This window comes from Schistosoma mansoni, chromosome 2 (assembly GCF_000237925.1).
Source record: "Schistosoma mansoni strain Puerto Rico chromosome 2, complete genome".
Classification (NCBI taxonomy): Eukaryota; Metazoa; Platyhelminthes; class Trematoda; order Strigeidida; family Schistosomatidae; genus Schistosoma; species Schistosoma mansoni.
In genome coordinates this window covers 11328548-11356034 of record NC_031496.1, presented here as the reverse complement: position 1 = coordinate 11356034, position 27487 = coordinate 11328548, and the positions used below count along the sequence as shown (strand labels likewise).

The 27487-nt window shown below is 33.4% G+C and overlaps 1 protein-coding gene across 1 annotated transcript; it reads left to right on the top strand.

Annotated features, from left to right (window-relative positions):
• Window positions 1–7624: 7624 nt before the first annotated feature.
• On the top strand, window positions 7625–25551 carry Smp_146600 (putative rho GTPase; the record flags this gene model as incomplete). Its single annotated transcript, XM_018795670.1, has 6 exons — window positions 7625–7683; window positions 10052–10317; window positions 11531–11721; window positions 13720–13827; window positions 23403–23470; window positions 25441–25551. Exons 1-6 carry the CDS (start codon window positions 7633–7635, stop codon window positions 25549–25551), a joined length of 795 nt encoding a protein of 264 aa, XP_018649960.1. The 5' UTR covers window positions 7625–7632.
• Window positions 25552–27487: the final 1936 nt, after the last annotated feature.

The window sequence follows — 27487 nt, the reverse complement described above, 5'->3', positions numbered from 1 at the left end:
TAATTTCATCGCAACCTCACAGAAGCAGGAACTTGACTCCGCCAGGCCTTGAAGTTCCCTGACGTTACTCATCCTTCAGGATTTTCGTGTCGGAGGATGCTGTATATGCCAGCCTAACTTATCCCTCAGTAGGCTTGATACTCTGGAGAAGCTAATAGCAAAATATAGGTTGAAGTCTTTATGCAACAAACTTTTTGAGCTTCAGGAGGCTCTCTATAGAACACAGCTTCATATACGATGAGCACAAGCAAATAAACAAATAAGTACCTATTTATGAAACTGCAGATTCATGCCATTTTCTCATGTATGATCAGAACTTTACAGTCATGTTTTATGTAAATGAGTTACTAACTCAGAAGAATTATGGAATAGGTTAAATCAGAAACTAGTTCTTACAACGAACTATTCATGGAGATATGGGAAACCAGGTGTTAAATGTGTATGTAGGAAGAAGAACACGCCTAAAAATCCTCGAAGTGTTTTAGTTGTTATTATTATTTCTTTGTCCTTATACCTTGTCTCCTATCCTAATTTTTACCTGAGTCTTTCGGGACCAAGCTCTAGGTTGTTCAATCTTCTTTGTTTGGGCCTTCATTATTCTACTTTGTCTCAAATTTACCTTAATCAATTAATTTCGCTGTCACGTGTTGTCGGGCCATTGACAATAACACCATGTTTGGCTGGACTCAATGTTGTGGCGTGGTTTGGTTTGCGATTGTGCAACAGTATTAAAAATCAATACGTGTGACGTTATTACCGCAAATCTGTTTTTTCTTATTGCCCGACAGCAAGGAGTAAACGTACTGGAAGAATAGGAACAAGTCCTACGTAAGCTGAAGCTGCAGAACGATTAATAGAACTATTTTGTGACAAGTTCTCCGTTTTTGTACTCGAATCGCGACTTTCAAATTTTGACTACTTATCTGTTGCACCAGTACGCCGCATTTTTTTAATTCGGAGGCATTTACCTGGCCTTATTGTTGTGTTTTTTGTTTCAGATCGCTTCTGCTTCCAAGTGAACGCTAATAGTGCGTGCTACAATTGCTGGTCTTTGACAACCTGCTGCAAACGATCATCGGAACACTTGCTAGTAAATCTCCGATATTATCCTGTTGGGAATACGCTTATTTAACGGCCATTACTTTTGTTATTTAACATGCCATTTTGTTCTAGAGTAACTTTTGAGGTAACTTTCAGTTTCGATATAATTTGTCTTCATTTATTTAGGAAAGGTTTCATTAAGCACAGAAAATCTGTTCTGATATGACTTAATTGGAGTCTGTTATAAACTCTTTGTACGCTTTTTAGAGGAACACAACTCAATTCGTTCAACTAGACTTTTTCTCGCTTGCCCCGAGTTTTGACTGGATGCTGAAGTTTTGGCCACTGCAATGTATGTGTAATAAAATCGTTCAATAATTTCACCATTTTTATAAAGTTTCGAAGCTCGGCGTTTGGTTTAAACTGTGACTTTGATGAACGTAAAGATTAATTGTGTGAAATGTGTGATCTAATTTCCAGATGTAGTTGTTTTACTGCGTACCATTCCGTGGCGCGAAAAGTATAAAACGGAAAAAGAAGCAGCTTCGAAATAAATGGAGGTATGTTGAATTAAAAGACGGTACTCATACTTATTACTAATGTTAGATTGAGCAATATATGCAGAGAATCTAAGGACAAACTACAGATACCAAGTGTAGTATATGCTGAGGCGTAACAGAAAGCGACGGAGTCAAACCAGTAAACGAAAGTCCGAAAAATAAATCGAGATAAATGTGTTATAATTTTGGAAAATTAACTACGAAGAGTAAGGTGTACGAAGGATAATGTATGACTTTCTATTGATTGTGTTTAATTACCTATCGTCCATTTTTTACCAAATATAAGCCCTTCGGTCACAATTTAGGTTTCTAAATTTGCATGTAGTAGGTTTGTTTGACAGAATAATGAACTCGGCATAATGTTAAAAACATGAGCCTTAGAAGTAACATGAATAGGAGAAAAACTTCAATATCATTAGGTGGTTGGCTTAAGCGCAATCATTAGGGGTTGAAAAAACCAAAAAATGTTGCCCTAAAAACGTCGGTGAGTTGAAATCTTTGCTGTTACCGTCACTGGTTCTTGGTTCATAAATCCATCCTCCCTTCTTTATTGATATCAGACTATATTGTGTCCATCATGTTCTGACAGAGCCATCATCACATCTTTCTGGAATGATTCTAATTGTATGGGTGAAAATAATTGAACTCATGTAATAGGATGTAAATTAAGAGTAGAATAAGAGTTTGAGAAATAACAGTTTGAAATAAAATGATGGTGGTCTTAATTAAAAGCAGAGAAAAATCACAAAAAATAATCAGTCGATGTCATGTTTACGTGGCGTAAATAAAACGAATCTGTAAAGTCAATTTACGTATGTAAGCGTAATACTTATAAGGCAATAAGTTCTGGAGAAACAACAAGTGGGGGAGTAAAATATATGCAAGAAACCTTAAAGAAACGGGAAATAGACAAAAACGAACTCACCTAATTTTGAGGTTCTCAAAATCTCTGTCATATCTAGAGCTTAGATTCTGGATATACAAGCGTACAACTTGAGCACTCGAACTCTGGAACCTTCCAAGTCTCAGTTGGGAAGGCGGAAGACTAATGAGAAGGAATTCTATTCCGAACAGTGACAAATATGGTTCAAAACTCCCAGGTATTTGTAGTCTTTAGTAAAGGCGAAATCATCATTGTAGTCATCCAACCAGCATACAGTGGTTTTGGCTTCTATCCAAAAAGGAAGCTTGATGTCGAGATTCTGGAATTTCCTTTTAAAATTGACTGGGTGGAATGTTTTCGGCTCTTTCTAAGCTTCTTAGGGCTTCCTTCAGTCCACTCGTGGGCCGTCCTCAAATTCTCTCATAGAAAGTACCTAGCGTTCCTGGTTTTGGACAGACGTAAGTTCGAAATGAATAATATTTTACTGAATGGTGACGCGGGTTAGTTTTCTGGAACGATCAATGATAGATCAGTGTTGACTGGGGAATATATTGTGAAGTTCATGCGTGAACTCGCCAGTATATCTGCCCAATTTCAATAGTTAATGAAATGTAATGTGCGGGACTAAATATTACCATCGCGTCTATTTGAAGCTGAAATATAGAGCTTGAACAACGGAGTCTATTAAGAGTTAAAACATTGAGATAAATGAATAATCTGGTTGTGACACATCGAATGTTCATTAGTCGCGGAGGTTTGATTTAAGATTGTTACTCGAATAAATTTAGCATAATCTAAGCTCAGTACATCAAATAATTAACAGAAAGTGAATAGAACAAAATAGAACCGATGAAATGAAGTGGAATTAAGCTGCCTAGAACTCCAGTTATTTGAAAGTACGATGAGTGTAAACATAATGATGTGGAAATGTGATATTGCGTTTTTCTTAAAACTTTGTATTCAACTGTAGATTTAAGGTGGAGATTTCAATTGGAAAAGTGGACTAACCCGTTATAAATTCTGAATCAAGCTGTGAGATCAATCTTTATTTTTTTGAGTCACAGAGGCCAGTCTTAGTCGTTCGTATCTATAGTTAAATGGAGTTTGGTCTCACTTTCACAGGACGGTTTTTACCTGGAGCGTGTTTCTGTTGTTTTTGATCTTTAGCTGTGAAAAGGATTAACTTCCTATAGATTATAAATGGTTCAAAAGCACTAGCTGCTGTGAACCCGATACAAATTTAGCTGAATATGTTACCTGTTTGTCGCAGTAATTACAAGTAGAGTTACCTATTGTTGCTTCCATTTTGCAAGTGAAAATCCCTCCATGCATCCATTTGTGATTTCTTCCTTACGTTTTCTTTATTTGTATATGTTGTTAACATTTTTGATGCTTATTAAGACCGTAACGTTTAATTTTCTCGTTTTTATTATCGTTTTTCATTGAGTCTCTATGTTCCTTACTGAACTGTATCTAGTTTGTTTTAGTTGCTATTATTCTGGCGGCTGCCATATTGACTGCTCGCTATTTGATTGTGCGGTTTGATTTTGACTGGGATCGTGCATTTCTGGTTGTAATTTGGAGCACTTTCCCAGAAATTGAAACACTTTGTGTTATAAAACAGCCGCTCAAAAGGAATCTTACTTGATCTATCCAGAAAGGATAGAATAACGCTTACCTTTTGGTATTTTCGGTAATTTTCATATATTTTTTACCACTTTGCTATTTACTGTGATTTAGATTGAATATTTTGGTATCAATTGTTGGTTGAATAACCGGGTGGTAATATTTGTTTAGGTGAATTTGTACATTTGTATATATGATGAAATTTAGAACCGTGTTACCCAAACACTTTGTTCTGATTTAGATTGGGGCACGAGTGTATAAAACTGTTCCTCAGTTATTCAGCCACATCCAGACCTATTGAAATCTAGGTTTGGATTTTACACCTATAGAATATCAGCTCTGACTTGAAATATCCACTGCCGTTACAAGAGATTCAAAAAAAACTCCAGAACAGACAGATAACATAAGTAATATTACATTTCAGTGACGGTATCCACCACAACACACAATCAGTTTCAGGCCATTTAAACTAAAGATCGTTGGAGTGATTTATCAGGAGCAAGCAAGTATTTCAGTTTGACCTCACTCTTCTGTACAAAAATGTTCTGTTAGCAGCTGTAGTCAAGTTTTTGCCATTGAAAAACGTTAGTGTCGCTTCGGGAAATGGCTCGTATGACTTTACTATGGTTAGTATTTTATTTATAGTTCCCACGTTCAATTTATTTTATGGTGCCCAAACTATTGAGTCACTGTTTAAGATTAGAATAGGCTCTACCACCAAGAATAGGTAAATTTAAAGTCCGTTCTCACCTTCAGTATTTTGTGGTCATTAAATTCAACATTGTCGTAATTCGATATTCTTTTTCTACCTTCCAGCCCTGCATTCTTATCATTCTCCTTCAGCGTTTGCGCTTCGAGATTGGAACGATGGAAGAAACAACGGCATTTTCAGTTTATATAAAAGTCGTAAAAACCGACCAATCTGTGGATAAACAGTCCACAGTTTTGGAGGTTGATGGTATACAAGCTCTTTAATCCGACATCGTATGTTTTAACACCGTTTAACTGACCGAAAACATATTGGTGGCAGAACAATTAAGTCTAGTGGGACAAATATACGGGAATAATTATGGTGATAAATAACTCCGTGAGACAAATACACTTGAGATTTATGTTGACCGTGCCAGCTGAAACATACACTACAACTTGAAGGCGTTGTAGCAAGTAACACAGGATCACAGGATAATCTCACACAAAACCCTTGTCCTCTTTTTGACAGCTCTTCCAAACAACGAATGTCTAACTACTTGAATTCACCAAGACTAAAGAAATCATGTATATGATCTTGTGACACTAAAAAATACAACGAAATGCAACTGTTCCCATATAGATGGAAGATAGGTTACGATGACTGATTAGTTCAGGGTTCCTTGCAACAAACACTTGATTATATCACAATTAAGATTGTGCCGATAGAAAGTATAAATTGCTTGTTATGTAGGATCATGATCTGAGTAGTTATATATCGTTCCCGGTAGGTACAATTCCGTTTTATTTCCTACAAACTTGACTTGATAAACACTAATTAGTAGTAAGGGGAGTGTTGGAGGTTAAACAGTGTAATTTACATCATTACCCAAGGAACTAAATAACCTTCAAGCCCATTCATAAAACATTCGGAAGATGTTGGTATAACGAGATTTTTAGGGATGAGGGTCAGTAAGCAAATGAACAGGAGGAAGTTTCGGGTTGTCCACCAAATGTATGTCTCCTAAAGTAGGACTTAAAACACAATTCTATAAGTGACCTACTGAAGTAGAGAGAATTGTAATCGATGTGATACAAAGTGCTCTTACTCCTTCTAACTATTCTATATTACTAAGTTTATAAGTTTCACACCATTAGTGTTGTCAAGTGGTGTTATTTTTACTTCAAGAGCCATTTTGATCAATCTTTTTAGAATATGCATCAAGAAAGCGGTACCTTTCTTGAGTTGAGGGGATACGATGTGGCATCTTTCACTCATGCAGCGTTGGATAAACACTGATTATGTCGTGAATAGCATGCTGGTTTACCTTTTGAAAGGGAGAATCCAGAAGGAGTATGCTTTATTAGCTTCTGCATTCGACTCTTTAACCCCCCAAAACCATCTCCAGAGTGGGGAAGCGTGATCGTGAGACAACATATGAAGTTCAGAGTAGGCGGATCACTTTTGGGTGTCACTGAGGTTCTTCATTTATTTGTGTTAAGTGCGAAATTTATTATTGCCCAACAGTCTATTGATTGAAATATTCTTAGCCTGTTGAGATTTCTTAGGAACCTTGTATTTCCCTGAAAATAATAGGACTGCCGTTTAGATAAGGGTTTAGGACTTTGTGACGCTAGTTAGATCGTCAATATATCGTACCGCAGAAAGTTACTTACTATCCATAGAATACTTCTACCTGAGTAGCATTTCATCTGAAAACTCTTGTTGTAAATTATTGATCATGCCAGTAAAAATGGCATCATTGGATATGGCTGTGAATTGATGATTGACTTTTTTAGCTTGTCATAAGCTTCTGATAGTGGAACATTGTTTATGCAGTTGGTATTTGCTGTTACTCCAGCAAATAACATTCTTAACATGAACGAATACTTTGAGTTCTGAGAGCGTATATTTTGAAAACGAAATTGTATTTCAAATTGTAAGAGCTATATTTGAGAGTTAAGTTTACCTAGTATGGATAGAATTATAGGATTTGGTGCTGAATCACAAGCCCGACCTTGTCTATAAGTCTCGTTGGTGCGTTTTGATTCTGATTTATCTACGCTAAAGTACATATGAAAATAGCTGCCAAGGAAATGGACGTCAAATAGTCTGTTCATGAACTTAGAATGACTGCTTTAGGTCTCATCAGAGTTAAAGTGTCCCGTATGTCGGTTAGCGTAGTTTGTGAAGGTACTTTATATACTCGAGTGGGCGTGAAGAGCATGAAATCCGGAAATAAGAGTAGCTAATATTCTTTTAAGTACATGGAGCCGGTGAAGTGAAAAGAATCGTTAGTTCAATAGGGTTTCTTGCGTTGATGTATGCCAATAATTACAAAACGAAAGAGTGACTCACGAGAAAGCGCAGAAGTATTGTACTTTGCAGCCAAAGACTAAGGTCAATAATCGAAAACAGAGAGTGACGTAACCGAGCGTCTACATTTTTATCCAAGAAAAGTAATGGAAATATAAATTTGTTGACAAGTGAAGTGTTTTTCACAACTGATACTAAAAAATGATGTTTGACATAGATTTGATTAAATTTATACGTTGCCACATAGGAAGATGAGATGAAATATTAAATTTATACGTTGCCACATAGGAAGATGAGATGAAATATTAAATTGTCCTCAGAAAATCAATCAATATATATGTCACTATAAGGTTACTAGACCGATCATTAAATCATCCTTTCCCTCTCATAATGTGTGATAAAGTGGGTTAAGGCAAGTGTTTATACCAAAAAATGTTTTTTAACTCTGGTTTGGACCACTCAAAGCTTTAACCTTGAGTGTGTTTAATTGATTTACCTTTTCACGATTTCATAGTGTAATGAAAAAGCGCTGTTTTCGAGGTTTCGGATGTTTGCGGTCGGCTGATAATGTAGGTGGCAGTATCTTAGTTTGCAGTTTTTAATATATCGATCGTAAGTCTTGACAAACACATAGAAATCACATGTTCAATTCATCTTAATGAAGGAATTTGACACTTTTGCTAAATAATAATGCTATCTTAAAAGAATTGTACTGGTTTATTATAACGATTTTTCATTAGAGTAGAGACAACATATAAGTATCCCACTAATAAAAGGTTGTAGTTTGCGGGTTATTTTTTTAAAATCGGCTTATTTTACAAGATTTTGACCGTAGATTTTGATCACATTAAATAAACCATCCTTCACATGATAAATATGATAGGATATTCTATTGAATAGTATTTTAACCGCATTTTTAAAAAAATAAACCCGGCTTTCACATCATTATAGTAGCTGAGATCGGTAATTGAAAACTTTCTGGAAGAAACGAAAATGTCTTTGTTGAACATTTCTTTTACAAAACTTCACTATCCGGACTAAACTTTAGCTTTCATTACTTAGTCTGAAGGTGATGAAGATGTCACAGACATTACGGGCTTGAAAGTGTTGTTGTTTTTCACGCCTTTATAATCGGGAATCTCAAACACGACCGAACTAGAAGTCAGGAATGAAGGGTTTTCTTGGTATAGATGGGATATAGTCCAAATACCAAGAAGTGTGTGATCTAAGCTGATTAGCTTTTGCCAGAGACAAAAAACAGTCCATACTCAGTAGTGACCTGGGGAGAATGTGTGACTACACCTATTAAACTAGGGTGTGTCCATTAACACCAAAAAGGTTAGCATCAATCTTAAAGACTTACGGGACTACTTATTTTTGGGATCTATTGACCGCTATGATCATTCAGTGTTCAACATGAAATAACAGTCAATCCTTTACTTTGAACTCCCACAGTATGTTCAACATGAAACCCAAAATCCGAGCTTTATTTGACTACGTTAACTGGTTAAAAAAACCATAAAGAACTATCGCGGATTGTACTCTTTGACTATCCTTTTTATAGACTTGAGAATAAGATAAAACAATGAACAGCAAACTAGTTCACAGCTGTGACTTGACATCCTGGAACTGTACAAGTGTTTAAATAGAATCGGCGGGATAAAATGATAGGAAATACGAAAGAAATATTAACAAGGATTTTAAAATAAACGCAAGTTTATTTCACAGAAACAAGGTGTAAAACATTTGTTTTTTTCTTATTGGAGTTAAATTCAGTCATCAGATTAGTATCAACATTATTAATACGCTTAGTAGCATTAGAATTTTAATAGATTACGAAGAAGTTGCGTGAAAGTGAAATCCTTACTCATATGTCCCTTAACATCTTGAAAATATTATTTTAAAACCATAAACTTTATGAAGGGCTTATAAAGCACGGAATCTTATGATAATAGATGCGTCATAAGGGGTAATAGTTTGTAATTGGCAACAACAACTAGATCAGTGTTTGTGGAGCTTCCAAAATAATTTCAAAAGTTGTAACCTATCTTCATGTAGCATAAACTGTTAATATTCTGTTGTTTTTCGGAATATTGTTCCTGTAACTATGCTTAGCTTTTTTCACAGAAAAAGTTGCCTTGGGTTTATTTAGTGTACTTGGATAAAGAACAACTGATTAAGGAAACATGGTGAAAGCAACGTTTTTCCATGAGAACAGAAATATCAAACAACCTACTCATCTAAATTTACCAGTTTCTAAAATAATGTGCAAAAACGTTCTGATTATACTTATGTCAAACAGTAAGATACTATGTCAGTAAAACTGGATGCTGAAATTGATTATTATGTATGTATAAAATGTGAGTAAATTTCGAAAGTTATGGGTGTTTGAGCTAAAAACCAGTGTGTCTTGTCTGACTCAGTTTATTGCGAGGACGTTTTCTAAGGATCTCGGCTTTAAAAGAAATACTTCTGAATCTATATGTTGTCACCTTTCTTTGATGTTCTCAAGGATCCTTAGTTATTTTTCATTTTAGAAATACAATAGTAAAAATAGGTGGAACAGTGTACTACAGCGTCTTCAACTAACATTAAGATAACAAATTGCCAGAATAATTGTATTTTTAAATTACAATTCATATATTTCATTCAAAGATCTAATCATTAGTCTCAACAAATATGGAGGATACTAGAAAGATATCAACTAAAAATTATACATGACCTAATGTCATCAAATTATAGCACTCTTACAGTAGTGAAAAAGAGGGAATATATGACGCTTGTACATAGGGATGAGTGTATTACTGAGCAATTAGGTCTATCATTGAGTGATTTTTTGAGACTACATAATTTTCCTGCAATTCGAAAACCATGATTGCGAAATTTGATGGCCATACTGTGTCCTTCGATAGTCTAAATAGGCCTTACTGCTTTTAGGTAACTACCGCCATCCGAAAAAAGTTGGTAATTGTTGGTGATGGAGCCTGTGGGAAAACATGTTTACTCATTGTTTTCAGCAAAGATCAATTCCCAGAAGTCTACGTTCCAACAGTATTTGAAAACTATGTGGCTGATATTGAGGTTGATAATAAGCAAATAGAACTAGCTTTATGGGATACTGCTGGTCAAGAGGATTATAATCGACTTCGCCCATTATCCTACCCAGACACCGATGTAATCTTGATGTGCTATTCTATTGACAGGTAAGATTATAAGAACGGTTTGATTTTATTTCGACCACCAGAATATAATGTAACCTTGTATTAATTGAATTTATTTTGGCTCGGTATGGAAGTTATATTGTAAGAATGTGAACTAATTAAGTCTACTGGTAAAGTGAAACCTGATATAAGTAATCGAATCTCCAAAAAGTACTATTTAGAATTTAGACAACTAATAATAACAGCTAAACGTTCATAATAATAAACTGTGAACATCTACTTCGTCAAGTTAGACGTGTTGTAAACAGGGGATTTTCGATTTTGTGACCCGGGACAGGGATGGGATCATTTTTCAGTACTAAAACAAATTTACTGAACGTTAGATTGTTTGGTAATTTATGAATATGGTTTAAAATAGTATAACGCTAAAGTATTCATCAATTTTAACATACCCAATTTACCTGCTGTTTCAAATTTATATTTATGTATAATTGGTTATTTTTCATGAAAGTTTGCCATTACTATGATTGGGTTTGCAAATTAGAATCTGGTGATTTTTCGAAAAAGTTTTTCATATTTCTGGCAAAATCTCAAATAATAATAAATCTTATCATCTATAGATACCATGTCTCCGGAAGAGTAAGTCAGCTTGATTATAATCACTTCTGGTTGTTCTTCTAGCAAGAAAACCGGACGAATGCATCCAATTATTTATATAAGCTAACGTTTGTATTCAATTATTGAACTAAATAGCGTCATCCTGTAATGGTAGGAAGAAAATTGCTACATGGGGGTCGAAAACATGTTCACTTGAAACTTTCATGCCATGTACGTAAATCACAGCGTGAGATTGTTTTGCTGCACGATTTCTTTGGTAGTCAATTTCCCAGTTACTGATTTTTGGGTTCATTTCATAAAATATCCACTTTGGTAAATTTGATAAGGATTGGAGCTTAGTTACTCACCTTTATCCAGTTTCTTTACCTGATAACTGCAACATGCCATAAATGGTATGGAAAGTAAGTTTTCAGAAATAACCTTATTGACGTCTTAGTTAAAGAATAGAGAAAGTAGCGTTTCAAAATCTATGTATTTGTAAATGATTAGCTAGTCAACTGGAGATATCTCAATGTAACTTGCTTTTTGTGGTTGTAGTCACTTGGTTAGAGGGTATTATAACAGTGCACATTTATGTTGCTTTTTACATTAATTAGAAGAAACGCTTTTCGTTCTTTCTTTTCAATCTTATGAATAGCCCTGACAGTTTATCTAATATCAAAGAGAAATGGATACCGGAAGTTAAACACTTTTGCCCAAACACACCAATTATATTGGTTGGAAACAAGAGTGATCTCAGATATGATGATAAAGTTATCAACGAACTTGCCCGTTTAGGTCAACATCCAGTTACATCTAGCGAGGCAAAGGCAGTATCTGCCTATATTGGTAGGTTTAGTATTATTTGGAAATCGTTTCAACGTTTATTCAGTGTCATTTAGTTGATCTGTAATCAATACAAGCCCAACTGTTAGAAACTCCTCAATCCGTGATCCACACAGTATAACCGAAAATGTCGATTGACTTATTTTAATTACAAAAGTGCACATTTACCTTTTAAATGGACCTGTAGCTAGAGTAGATTAATTTATCACTTGGGTGTGTTGATAGAAATTTATTACTTATATTATAAGCATAGATCTAGTGAAGTTGTATGTTTTCAATTGCTGTGAAGTTTATCACCCGTAGGGTATACCTTGTTGACAATCACCAGAAGTCGTTGATGATAACTAAAAATGAACTGACTCTATGAGCCTCACTCAACAGATATTTGTATAGTTTAATCTTATGTAGTCATTTTAACCGGATTTAGGTCGACAATCAGTCTGCTAAAGTTTCATTGTATAAGAACATGCTTTTATCATGTTGATTAACATTAAAACCACTTAAGAGTAGCAATAATAAAAAGTATTATAAACTGATTATATATATATATATTTATTTATAATACTAAATTTTCTCTTATTTCATACCTTTCACTTTTCGAAATTACTTTTTCCCTTTCCTTTTTAGTCATTTTATCGGTTTTTTATTTTTCTATCATAATTTCGACTTTCGTTCTATCCATCTTAGTAATTTCTCCATATTTTTACTGATATGTCAAGTGTGGTAACTGAAGATTTCTTGCCCGTCGTGGATGGAGGGAGATTAAATCAATAATCAGTGATAATTTTTGTGTTAATCAGTGTTTATCAAAATAAGCAATACTAGGTATCTTATATGCCTAATCATCGTTTTTTTCAAAGATTGTAATTGATGTATTTCGGCAAATAGATTCAATAACGTGATACTTCCGAATATTAATGGCTAATCACGACGAAGTTCACTTGGTCAAACAAACGTTACCGTCTAATAGATGTTTTATGATATTCAACATTTTCTTATCACCAACTGAACTACTTCACTTTACATCTGTTTTACATCTTGAAGCTAGGGCTTCTAAAATTTTCTTCCGCCTCTTTCCGTTTACGATATTTACAGATACCTTGGGAGAAAACCACACAATTAGCATAAAACCATGAAATCATTTGCAATGATAATAGGAAACCACCAGAATAAGTGTCTGTTCTCATATATTCACAAAAATGTCTATTGTTAATGCCCACTTCATTCTATAGGTTCATCAGTCCGTCAGTAACTCAGTCATAGATAGCGTTTGGTCTCGTACAAATGCATATCAATCTAAGTTACCACATATCACCACTATATCAAAAGAAGACAATAATATGATAGGAAGCAGATAAGTGACAGCATTAAATATTCTTCGTACTCAAAAGCTGAAACATAAGAAATGTAGCTCCAAAAAAGCAAGTCTTGTCTAATAAATAAATGAGAATTAACAGTATACTCAAGAGTGAAACAGAAATAACTAATAAAGACAACTGTATCACTGGTCTCGATTTTTCCCATGTTAGTTAACGTGTTCACACATAAAGTGCACTTAACCTGTGGATTCCAACCTCAAAATCTGCTCCTAATATCAATACCCACCAAATATATCGGAAGATGGTTGCACAACTTTACGAATTTGTTCAAGTTAAACATGTATACTATTGGATGGCGGCTCAGTAGTCTGAAGGTTAAGCAATTGACTGCGAAGCCGAATGTCCTGGGTTCGATCCCTTTGGTCTTGGTTGTGCATGTACACTGTTGACAAGTTCCATACTGGGATGAAACAGGTGTCCAGTGCTTTCCGGTTCTCAGGTGGTTATTTAACAAAGATCAGCTTGTGAACTCAATCGTAAAATTAAAAATCCCCATAAATTTCTTTAGTATTGTTTGAGTAAATTAGAACAATGAACAATATTACCAATTAATGTCTATTTTTTATGATTTCTGTTTTTTGATTCATTTAATTTGCTTTATGTATTCATTTCGGTAAATTAGGCGCTTACGGAGAAATTGAATGTTCGGCGAAAACCAAAGAAAATGTACGTCAAGTATTTGAACTAGCCTCTAGAGCATGTTTAAAAATACAGAAAAAACATAGAAAAAGTTATAAATTATTTTGAACTTTATCTTTCTTTACTTCTTTATTTCCAATAGATAATCTAATAATATTGTTTATCTAACTATTAACCTATTTATTTCTGGCTAGTAAGTGTTATTAAAGTGTTTCTTTCACTTTGAGATGATGGATAAATGACTGAACACAATGAATACAAGAAAAAAAAACTACTTACTACCTTCTCACATTCCTACTTCTCATCTTCAGTTGATCTTGTTCCGTCGACATTGCTGCGTCAACTACCGTTCGCTTTAGGTTGTTACTTCTTGTAGTGTTGTTGTTTTTTATTGTTACCATCATTATGTGTACTTTATTTATTTCATTTAAAAAAATGATCTTTTCTTATCAACAACTAATGTCAATATATGTGAGTATGTATTACCCACTTGATGATAATCATTTGTATATCTCATTTCAATGCTTATTGTTCTACTTTAGAATGAACAATTAATTTGTATAATGAATTATTTTTGATTATTCATTGCATATGTATTCATTGCGTGCACATGTGCGCGCGTGTGTGTGTGTTTATCATAAATTCCTAAATAAAAAAAGTGTCTTATATCGGTTTTTCTCAAAGTTATTTATTTTTCCTGTCTAAAATGACCATTTATTTATTATTTGTAACTAAGATAAATTAAGTGAAGAGAGAGAGAGTGGTTTAAAGTATGAGAATTGAATTGGTTTTCTAATGATTTGAAAGAGTTATTATTATTATATTCATTTAAACACATAAATATTGGTAAAAGGAAGCACCAAATATATATGCGCCACACAAATCTCATTTGATTTCTATGGGGGCTGTGATACTGCCCGGGTGCCCAAACCGAAGCAGATGGCTTTCTTAGGGGTCCACACCAGGAGCCTTTGACCCTGAAGGCCTAATCCACAAGGCAGTGGAGAATCGTGAGGAGATGCAGTTCCATGGTAGCTGGTGACCAACAATTGGTTCATACGCCATTTGTTCCCTCAGGATACTGGAGCCCATGTGCACCATTGGTTTGGAATCAGGGTTTTCCAACTCCCTTAGGTGGACTTTCCGTGTCCACCAACCCGGTTAAAATGCCAGACATTCGCTTTTCGTCATCTCAATCTCGTAAACAACATCCCTAGTGCGAGAAGGAAGTGAGTAGGACTTCTCTGGCAGAGGCTGTATACGCGTGGCCATTTGAGGGCATTTCGAGAGGAAGAGCGGACTCTCACACTCTCGGCCGTACTAGAGTTTGGTGGCTTTGATAGAGTTAATAAAATGTTGAGTCATACTTATATGACTTTTCAATGCCAAAGAAAAATATTTCAGTAAATAAACAATTTTAATATTGATTCTGAAGAAGTCATTTACAATTTTTGATATTTCGTAATAATTAAATATATGTAGTTCCATGTTATGAACTAACCGGTTTGAATAGATGTATATTGACACACTTTGTCAAGAGCAATATTAGCATGATAATCACTATCATTTCATGACTTAATTATAGTGGTTTATCTAGTTCGGTCATACGTTTCTGTAGTAACTTTAAATTTTCTACCTTGAAACAATGAAATTTTCGAGATATTAAGGTATATACACTGTTTCTAATAGTTTTATATGATTGGACTTACTATAAAACGATTTATTCTTATAACTTATTTTCATGTCTTTTATTTAGAGGTTAATATTACCTTACTGTGATGTATTTGTATCAAATAGTATAATGTAAATTTTAAAAATATTGAGGATGTACACATTTCTTAGAAATTCTTGTTGATGATCATTTGGCATTATGGAGATTTTGTACATCTTTACATTAACAATTCGTAAACATCAAAAGTGATCATTTATAGTTTCTTTGTCATAATTTAGTATTATAACTAATAGAAATAAGTTAGCGCATCCATCTGATGACTCAATTTTAAAGAACTAACCTTCTTTATACAACAATTTATTTTTTACACCAGATATTGCACCTCAATATTATATAGATCGCAAGTAAACACTATTCATAGTTCACCACACTATCTTACTAATTAAGTCAACTTTTCCTCATCCTCAGTAAAGTTTAGTCAACTAAAATAAGCTAGTGATTAATTATAAATAGAGTACACCAGGTAGAATTTCCATGATCGGCAAACAGATGTGTGTTTGTCTCCAGATTTAATCATCATTGCTGTTTACAAAAGTTGATCGTTTAACCATGGTTGTTGTAAACAAAAACAGCAGGTCATTCTTCTCTTTACTCATGACTATTTGAGTTTATCCTGATCAAAATATATGCTTCTGGTGAGATCTATATTTATCTGTTGTTTAAATGAACATGGAAATATTTTGAAAGCAAGTTAATTAATTTGGACATTCGCTGATTACGAATTACCACTGACCCGGAACTAGTACCTCTCGCTCCAGATGTTCAACTTAGCTACTAGTCTGAATGACCAATGGCTTGTGCAACAGCGTAAATTTAAATTAGTTTATATTAGCTGCTTGAATAGTTCTGTTCAAAACCATTACAATTAAGGGGATGTAAATTGTTAATACTTATTTAAAATGGATAGAAAAAAATAAGAGCAAAAACAGTTCAGTGGAAACAACTAGTAGATAAGTTTGAAACCAACTTTCTATGGTCTGCAAACGGCATAGGTCATACATACAACTCAGTTTTTAGTATGATGACAGATTGTTTTAAAAGTAAACTGACTTCGAATCCAATTTTATCTTCATTTCTGATGTTCATGAAAACAAAGATCATTAAGCAAAGATAGATTGTGGTTAGCACTGGGATCCAAAAGACGCGTTCCGTCCAATTCGGGACTCGTCAGCAGGAAATCCATGCAACCTAGAGTTAATGTCCATTACGGGATTCAAACCCAGCATGTTTGCTTCAAACACCATTGCGTTACCCACTTAGCTACTGTATCTGAATGGCTATCGGCTTGTGAAATGGCGTAAATTCCACTTCATTTGTGTTAATTGTTTGAATCTCCATATAGATGTTTAGTAGGACTGTAATTGACCAGTCGCTTATAATTTTTGTAGCTTAAGTACAACATCGATGCAATCTACACAAGGTGCACATATGCTACGAGAGACTGAATAGTTGCAGTCCTAAACATCAATGGGAATATTTAAATAACTGTCTGAAGATCATTTAGGTCATGTGTGAATTTACTGTGTTCTCAAGGTCAAAATGTTTGTGAAATTCTTTTAATAGAAAATCTAAAGAAAAGTAATCATGTTGAATGAAGTGACGGTGATGACTTAATAATTACTTATGGGATTCGTATGACGAAATCTTTTCAGAATAAAGGTGACAAATTTAATCAAATAAAGTCTAAACTAATACTGTCGGTAGAAAGACTGTTTATAATTCGGTTTAACTAACTTTATTACTGAATATGAGATATTGTTATATGGTGGCTTATCTACAGTGCCTGAAATTAGTCTTGTATTGAATTGTGGATTTCAGTATGTCCAAACTTATGGAGATATCTTTATCTGATCGTAGAAATAGCCCCTGAAATCTTTTTCAAAATTATTCCTGAGATCAAAAGGAAGGATTTCCGACTTTCTAGGTGTGAACTCTCAGAGGTTCCTGGTTGTTCTCTTGAACAGTTTGTGATGATATGTACAGATTAAAAAGCATTTTCTATACTGATCACTGCCAACCTAAAAACATTAAAGACTACGGTTACTGGATCGTCTATTCGTCTCAGTTTGTGATTCATCGGAGACACAGGGTTTATCCACAACGTTAGGATTTTTCAGAAATAAGTCTGCCACTCATTTACTGCATTTTCTTCAACTAAAATTAATATCTTGGCTCACTATACACATCTTACCGAACATTATTCTATTTTGTACAGATAACAAAATTTCAAAGAATACCATTTTTCCTAGAATAGAAAACTATTAAACAAATACGTTCTTAATCGGTTTCTGATAAATTTGTTATCAGCGTTACGATGATGTGAAGCATGAATATAGCTGTTGGTGAGTCACTGTAGATAATTCATCTTCAAATATTCTTTTGATTGGAGTAAAAATAAATGAATCAGAAACTTCCATAAGTATATGACTAGGGTTTGTTACTGCTAAATTCTTTGTCTATACGCTTTATTTGTAGATAGACTTCAGGGAAATGAACCAGGGAATTCACAGTAATCATAGATCCTTTTGCTTACTTCTTAGTCTCTTGTTACTTTCTAGTTGATATCTGGATAAGAAATGACTCTGTGCTAATGATTGGATGTAAATTTACCTTACTTAGATATAATATTACAGCACAACAGACCATTTCCATTCACTCAAAAAAGTAGATTTTTATACTTAAGCAATCCCTTATGTTTAGTAGTTTTCAGTTAATAGCACTAATCCAAATCCAATCATTTAGATCAATCATATTAATACAAAGTAATAGTAAACCATTTATGACTTTTATGTTATTAATTATATGCAATACTAAGAGTTCAGGTAATGTGCCAACTATACTCCTCTATAGATTATTCTAATTATTCGTTAGTTTAGTAATATAAACTATATGATTGGTTGATTGAATGATTGATCAATAGAAGTGGTCAATATAATTGTGAATATAGTGATTGGTGAGTGAATCATTTTAATATTGATTTCAGCTTTTATTTTAGTGGTGAGATGTAGTCTTTATTCGTAAGTTCGTGTTATAATAAGTAGTTCTTCGTTCTTCATTCCTTCATTTTACTGTGCTGATAGGTGAAGGAGTGTTCGAAAAAAGGAAAATGCGTGTAAGATACTCGCATTTACTACTGGATCGTGTTTATTGAAAAGAAGAAGCCTCAATTAATTTTTATCTTTAAAATATCTATGGTACATTGTGTTGCTTTATGATTTGTTTATTTTACGAGTAATTTTCATGAAGGACTACTACTGGCTGGAGTACTGCTTAACTATTTCATTTTGGCTTGTTACTATAAAACAGTATGCGCACACAAGTTTACGAAACTTCAACAAGTCTCATACTATGATGATACAGTTGTTCTTGGCACTCTGAGATTATATGGCTTTACGAAAGACATCAGATTATAGTTGAAAGGAGCCCTTCTTAGAATACAAATACTAATTAAAATCTTTCAATTGTTGCAATAAAATCCTAAGAATTGATTATCTAAATGCAGTGATCATTTTATTGAATGTTAGATAATTGAAGTCTATCATCGGGTAAAGTTGAATCTGAGCTGTATGTAGCCTGAATCACTTAAAACTTCAGCTAATAGTACTACTTTTTTGTTTTTTTCTATTACAACTGACCAAACAAATAAAATTATAATCTCCTAAGATTTATTGATTATAAATAATGAGCTTGGAATTAATATCTACAAGAAAAACACATTAAAAGCACAATTTAATACCGAAAGTTTCAGGCGATTGGCTCATCTAATAAATTAGTAAAGGGGTTTCGCGGGGTGGCCTGCTTGAATATCTGGGCTACCTGTTCCTGCTATCTTGATATTTCAACAAGTTATCCAATTTTGTTTGTTTTAATACGTCATCATGTCTATTAATTGTATAAGCTATTCAGGTGCGTTTCTAAAAAGTGTACAACCTTTCGTTGTACAAGTTACAAAATGCCCAATCAGAGATATCGTGTTTGCCGGCAATAGGCAGCGAAAAGAATGTACATTATTTTCATATCGATTTACTGGACTGTTAACATCTAACTGGCGATCATTCAATATTTATCGTTAGTATCAACCAGGAAGTAAGAAACAGAAACTTATTGAAATACTTTGTGCTGAAGATTCTACATTGTGTCAAAAATATAATACAATAGTTATAATATTAGTAATAGTAGTAATGTGCGCTCATGACCTAACCACTAGAAAGGGGAACCAGGACCTGCAGTCTTGCGTGTGGCACTGTGAGAGGATAGAGTTTTATTGCCAAACTGTGTAATATTAATGTATTCCCTACCTCAATTCTAGTAGCTATATCCAAAACTCTGGGCCTATTTTTCAGACGTATGATATGCTGGACCAGTCAGACATATTAATTTGAGACCTAGTGATAAGTCACAAACTGGTAAGCACAAGCTCCTGGTCATTATTTGACTCTACTTTCTGAGGAAACCTATGCACTCTATAGGCTGAAAATTTTAACTAATTTTTTGACGGAGGCAGGTATATTGTAACGCGTTTTAAACCCTACTGCTTCCACTTGAAGTATTGATTATCAAGGCCTTACTGATGGTTGTTCATGATTGTTTTCTTTATTAGATGTAAGTACATTCTATTTGTTTACTAAGTCGTTAACCAACTTTTCCTCTTGTTATTCTCTCTCCCAGACTTCCTCTCAAGCAGTACTTTTCACACTCCCTACCACATCAAGTACTTTCAAGCTAGACTCAAATGTACCAAAAGCTAGAAGTTAGGATGTTTTTACGAATGAGTTTCTGCATATATCTTGACTCGGGTTTGTTAATAAAAGCCTTCCACACTCTCTGGGTTATCTCACTGTAGTAGTCGATTGATCTTGCGCATAGGTTCTTGTATATCAGTGGCAGAATAAGATGAGTATTCAACAAAAACTATCTACCCTACGCGAAAGCCAATTCATAATGTTGATATCATTAAAAGAGCTACAATACATTTTCCAGTGACAGAAAAAAGTAAGTTGAAGCATCTCAGTAGATAGCAAAGAAAAGGTTGACATGGGATTTTTCAGTGGCAACGATTTCAACTCATTTGTCATATCTTGAGCTATTACCAGACGAATTAACAACCAACCCATTTGTACCTGAAACCAGCATTTGACGAGATTTTGAATGTCACTCAAAACATTAATAACCATGATGAAAATATTATCCGATGCTCAAATCCAGCATCTATTAGTCAGTTCCGTATTTCAATGATTCCTTGCAAGGTGTTTATAATGTCTATTAACGTATCTAGTTGACATCATATAGCGTCTATGAGTCGCAGAAACTGTAGAATGTTGCAATTGCTAAGTTCATCTAATGAAAAGATACATTGGTGCAATAAATTTCAGTTTTTCTAATCGTAAAGCCATTTATAAGAAATATAATAAGGTCAAATTTCACAGTTTAAAACATACCATACAAAGAAAAAATATGATATTAGTAATAACACTGCTCCTTAAAATAAATAACATTGTGATCTATATTACCAGAGTAGATTTAACGTGATTGCAAACTGTCTTCAAATGTACAAGTGAGACGCTATAAACTTTCATACGTCTAAGACTTCAATAACTCTGAGAATTCGTCTGAGATTATTTCTATACAACATTACAAATATTAAGTTAAGATCAGTCGTATAAACTATTTCAGCTATATTTATAGCAATAGAAGAGGACGAGTGTTCGTCAACCGCTCTTATCGAACCGATGGAAATAATTGATATTTAGAATAATTTATTTATACTGATATAAATATCTTACGTTATTCATACGTGATTAGTCTGTTCGAAAAATATTATTTCATTATAATACACAGTTTTGAGAAGCTTCGTTTTTTTGTGACACTATTGGAATGCTACATGTGTTTACTTATATTTTGAAAGGCCAAAGTGACACTCTCAGGTTGTACCATTGAGTCCTATGAGTTGGAATATCCAAAAGATATGTAGGTTTTTTCTCTCACAAAAAGGTAGTATACAACATTGGAAAGATTTAGAAAGCTGGAAATGATCTTATTATTTACCAACAGATCACATGCAAACATCTTAGCTAGAACATTTGTTTGATTTGTTTTTTTTTCAGTATTCAGTAAGATGTCATCCAGCGTCATAAATGTCATGCTGATATACTGGTAATTTAACTTTTTTATAATTGAAGTAAATCACAATCATCATTATCTCTATTTCTCAATCACTCAAATTTTGTTTTACTCAGGTTTATCACTAACCATAGTGACTTGGCATCGTCATTCTGTATGATTCCAATAACTTCAAGGAAAACTATTTATATAAAACTATCCTGAGTCATTATCTTAGTTTGACTAGGCTTTAATTAATAAAAATGTTATTGAAACATTAAAAAAATTTTCGGTAGATTTAGAGTTCTTCATTGTCATATAAAATATTCTAACAATTCATTTTTGAGTATTTGGATGTTCAATACATTTTGTACTCATGGATTGAATGTTATCGATAAACCTAATCCCTGAATTATGCCATTTTTAATCCATGATTAAGCGTAGATGTCAATAAGTGAAAAGATAAAAAATGATAGATCTTACCATTCAAAAAGTGTATATCAACTTAAACGAGTTATCTGAATCTGAGAATCAATTCAAAAAGAAATACAAGACTACAATTAGAGTTACAGAATCTCTATTCCAAATATGAATAATAGCTGAATATACAATTTTCCTATCACATTCACTTATGTTTTATTTTGTCTTGTTACTAATTGAAAGTAGTCAAATGACAAATTAAAACTTGAAAATTGACTAGAATCCACTTATTATTGTTTGTTTGAATCTTCCTATTGTTGCTTAGATCTGCAACTGGTCAGTCTCTTATTGGCCATATGTGCATACCGTGCGTACTGCCTCGATATAGCCTCAATTCACAAGCATTATGAGCAAAGTTGGATAGTGGCTAGCCACTATCCATCTTTACTTATTGTCTTAAGTCATTTGATATTTTGTGGAAACTTATTTTCTTTAATGTTTTTTTTACAAACAAAATTTTGCAAATGTGTATAACTTTTAAAAAGCAATAATAATTATGTTTACATAGAGAATATTGATATATATTCCATAGTTTCTTTGTAAAGTTTTGTAATGCATCGTTCTTGATATTGACAACTACAGTCGGTTGAAATATATAATTGTTGATCGGACTGTTATCATGTTGCTATTCTGTGACAGTTTACAGGTACGTTCAGAGGAATACTGCCAGAGAGGACGAGGCGCGTGCCATGGATTCAATTAGTATCCACAATTCTACTTAGTTGCCTAACGGTTTGTTCATATTATGCAGGGTTTTTGTCAAGTGACGATTTCTTTATTATGTTCAAGTACTTAATTAAGTGAAATCGGCAATGGGTCAAATTAGTAATAAGGATATCAGTCTTATTGGATTGGGAGTGACTGACGAAGTTATGGCACGGATAAAAAACTCCTTTTCTACTTTTTATAACTTTGTCTGTAAAGTACGAGAGGTATCTACTCGTCTATCAAACAGTAAATCAGTATTGCTTAAAGCCTGTTAAACATGGAGTGGTTCGAGAGTGGGTTGCAGTTACTCGATGATAAATATCCTTAAAACATGGTTTGATTATGATGAAGTCTCTTGATTAGTTTTGTTGGGACAAGCTGATCAATTTTAGGGGGTTACAGTGCAAAAATTGACAGGACTGTAAATCCTTATTTTCTAATTAATTAGGTGTCAAAACTACGTCATTAAAATTCAACTTTATTTGATTAAGCCTAAATTATATCAGCCCCTGGATAAAAACTATGATCGGCTAATGATTTATTTCAAAAAGATACTGCTTATGAACACAATAAACTTAATAGGCATTGATCAAGTTATTCTTATAAGTGTATATATGACGTAAATTACAATAGTTTTGCACCATAAGATAAATCAAATATTAATCGATCTGAGTATAAGAAAAACGGGATTCGATCTTTGATGTCAGTTGGTAATGTAAGTAGTTCACCGATTTAGTAAGTTCTAATTACTGAAATTTGATCATTTTATTAATTATACTGGAAAGTTTCGAGGAACAGTTTAAAAAATAAATAAGTAGCGTTTTAGTGAGAAGTCGTGACCAGTGGAGTTCAACCACGTCTGTTGTGAGATAGTAAATCACAGAAAACATTAGTGGATGGTTGCGCAATTTCGTGGATTGGTTGAAGTTAGACATTATCACCACTGAATGTCGGCTCAGTGACCTAAAGTTTAAGCGCCCGCGCGCGAGACTGATAGGTCCCAGGTCCGAATCACGCGAGGCGGGATCATGGATGCGCACTGCTGAAGAGTCTTATATTTGGACGAAACGGCCGTCCAGTGTTTCCAGGTTTTCCATGGTGGTCTAGCTTCAAATGAATGATGAATTCAACTATTAAATTACTGTAATATTCACAAAATCCCTCTGATTATTCTCAGTATTAGTTTCAATAGGATTTCTTCCAAAGCCTACAACTTATGACTAGAAATTCCATAAACTTAGAATTTATAGACAAAACTCGTTTTATGAATGTTACACGAACAAGAAAAGATCATAATAGAATCAACCGTCATTATTGATAATGGTCAATCGTAAAACGTAAAATTAAGACAAATTTTTGGTGATAGAATCTTATATAATTTTGGTTCCCATATTGTCATCCAGAATGATTGAATGTTTTCTACGAAATGACTGAAATGTTTTATTTTACTTTAATACTCAATAAAATGTGTATTTCTATATTTTGTTTATATTAATATAATCAATATTAATAATCATTTCATTCCTATTTTTCTTCCCATTAGATTATTGTTTTTTTGATTCAAAATACTATTCACTGGCTGAATACTATCAGCAACAGCGTTTTATGGGAGAGGACAAACCAGCTTCCAGCTGAAGAGGAAATTATGAAAAGACTTTGGAAGTGGATAGGACATAAATTAAGGAAATCATCAAATTCCATCACGAGGCACTCTTTAAGTTGGAATCCGGAAGGGAAGCGGAAAAGAGGAAGGCCAAAGAACATATTACGCCGGGAGATGGAAGCAGATATGAAAAGGATGAATGTTAACTGGAAAGAACTGGAAAGGATTGTCCAGGACAGAGTTGGATGGAGAATGCTGGTGGGCGGCCTATGCTCCTCGACGAGGGGTAACAGGCGTAAATAAGTAAGTCCTTTGAATCAAATTAACATGTCATTCATAGTTGTTCAATAATATAGTAGAACATTTATTGTGATTGTTTTCCCTCCTACAATTTTAAAATCAATCATTGTTGTAATTCATTTATTATCTATGGTTGACATCATTAACATTAATTGTTAGTTTAATGCAAAGATTTATTTAAACATTGAATAAACTTAGAAAGAATGATTCAGAAATTAATCTTATACAAAGTGTGTAATGTCGTGCTTCGTTAATCGCTCACCTTGATAACCGTTATAATACCAATCTTATCTGTGCGTAAAGTTAGAAGGTGAAGAGAAGCGGCAACTACAATTTATTATCAAATGACACAGATCAGAAATTTACAAGCACATGAGCGAATATTAGCAAGCAGCGAGCGCAAGCAATTACATAGGCAATTTATAGTCAAATTGTATAAGGGCACAGCAAAACAAAACAAAAACTGATAATAGGATTTGCGTGCATACATACATGGGGAGGAGTATGAGTCATCGAACGATACTAAAGCAAACAACATTTTGGCTAGAATGTCCTGTGCTCTAGTGGTAATAACAGTACAAAAAATATGCCAATTGTTACTATCCAAATGACAATGTCTGTTAAGTAAGTTAATAAAAAGGCTTAACCGAAATTGACCATTCTCGAAATTGATTGTAGGATGGTTGCTATAATTGAAAGGTTCTGGAAAGTTAAGATTAATAGAGTTAACAATCATTATGAGATTGAAATAAATATTTCAATAAATTTTCTAAATATACAAGACTATTCAATTAGATCGATTGTTGAAAAACTATCTTATCCTTGATGATAATTGTTTAATTAAGGTGTATGTCACCAATTTTAAATGTTTCAAAGCTGATAATTGTGCATAAAACCTAACTAAAACTGTAGATAAGTTATTAAAACTAAAGTTATTCGAGTGTTTAACAATAAAACTGTAAGAAACTTGAATTATCTGAAAGTGGAAGTCACTATAATTTCCATAAAAAAAGAGGAACAGAAAAGTTAGTACAAATGAAGATTTATTTACCCCCACCCCAAATTACACCGATGCTTGCGGTAACGCTAGATAACTGATATTGGCTACCGAAAACTATACGTCACAAGACACCAGTAAGAACACGAGGACGATTGTTGCTAAAATATCTAGTATCCAAAACAAATAAACATAAATATCCAAATACAGTAATTCTTATAACACTTGTTTATACTGATCAACAGTCAAATTTTCTTATGTTAAACTGAGTATTACTTGACATTAGTCACCTAGTAACTTACTGTCTGGATACAAATTTAGAAATATTATACAATTAACTCTCTATAAACAACAGAAGAATCTAATGAGATTAAACTTTCTTAGAAATTGATTAAGTGTCATAGTCGATTACATAAAGAATTAATTTCGTACGTCATTTCTACTGCAATCAATTAAGATCTTGATCAACATATCAAAACCATTATGTATGAAATCAAAGAACAAACGAGTTCATGTCATAGACACAACGGTACTGTAGAAATACATATTTTAGATTATAGTATAGTAACTCAAAATGAACGTTTTTTTTTTACATATATTAGTATTTAAAATTAGAATAACATATATAAGCGAACGATATTGTTTTCGATTAGATCCTCATCAGGTTTTAGTCTAATATACAGTAATATTTATATGCATACACGAAATTATTAAACCAATCAAGATAGTTTATGAGTCAATGATAACAGTGGAATAGATTACATAATCAAAATTAATAATAAGTGAAAAGTACAAATTGGTAGTGTGATTACAGGTGTACTAGTTGTGACAAGAATAATAAAGGCTTTAATCAATGTTACATAATGGGAAATAGGTCAATGATTAGAAAAAATATAGACACTGAAATAACATTCATAAAAATTATAAGATTACGTAATAAGAAGTGTTTAGATAATTGGACCGTGAAACGAATATTTAAAAAATAAATAAATAATTGGTTGCGGGGGGGGTGAAGAAAAATAAACGAAGAAAGAGTATGGAAAATAAAATTATTTATTAAGGCCAAGGGAGAGATAAGGGTGTTACGAATTTCTTATGGACACAAAGGTTTGGATTGTTGGGTCGAATTTCTGTGGCTTCTGCTATGTGTAAGAGACGAGATCGAACCCCATAAGGAAAACTAGTACGAATACGATAAATAAATTTAAATGACTTATTTCTGTCAACTATATGACCGCTATCTTTCAAGTGTGAAAGAACCTAGCTCCGTATTGTCTTGACAGTACCTTTTCCTAACCACGAAGGGAGATGTTCACTAACTCTTTGGTTCAGTTGTCTGGTAGTGCACCCAATATAGCTTTCTCCACAGGAGCAGCTGAATTCATAGATACACATAGAAGTGGCACAACCAGGTAACTGATCCTTTAGTTGAGGAATTACTATACATCGGGTCGAGTACGATAGATAGTGATATAATTGTTTGGTTACTCTAAATATTTACCGATTATTTATGTAATGAAACAAAATGATAAAGACCCCCATTATATGAAATAAAAATCTGTAGTAGAATGACCTAAGTATATTTGAAACACTTAATAAAAGTTGTACAAGTTCATTGAAAGTTATTGATATGCTCAATTTGAAAAACAGATAAGTGAAATCATCACAAAATAAAAAAAGGGAATGATATAAAATATCTAAATTCACTTTAAAAATGTTGGAATATAAGATTTAACAGTTCAATTCATGAGTCAATTAAAGCTAGATCATCATGAAAAACCTTGAAGCATCGGACGGTCATTTCATCCTAGTATGGGACTCCTTAGCAGTGC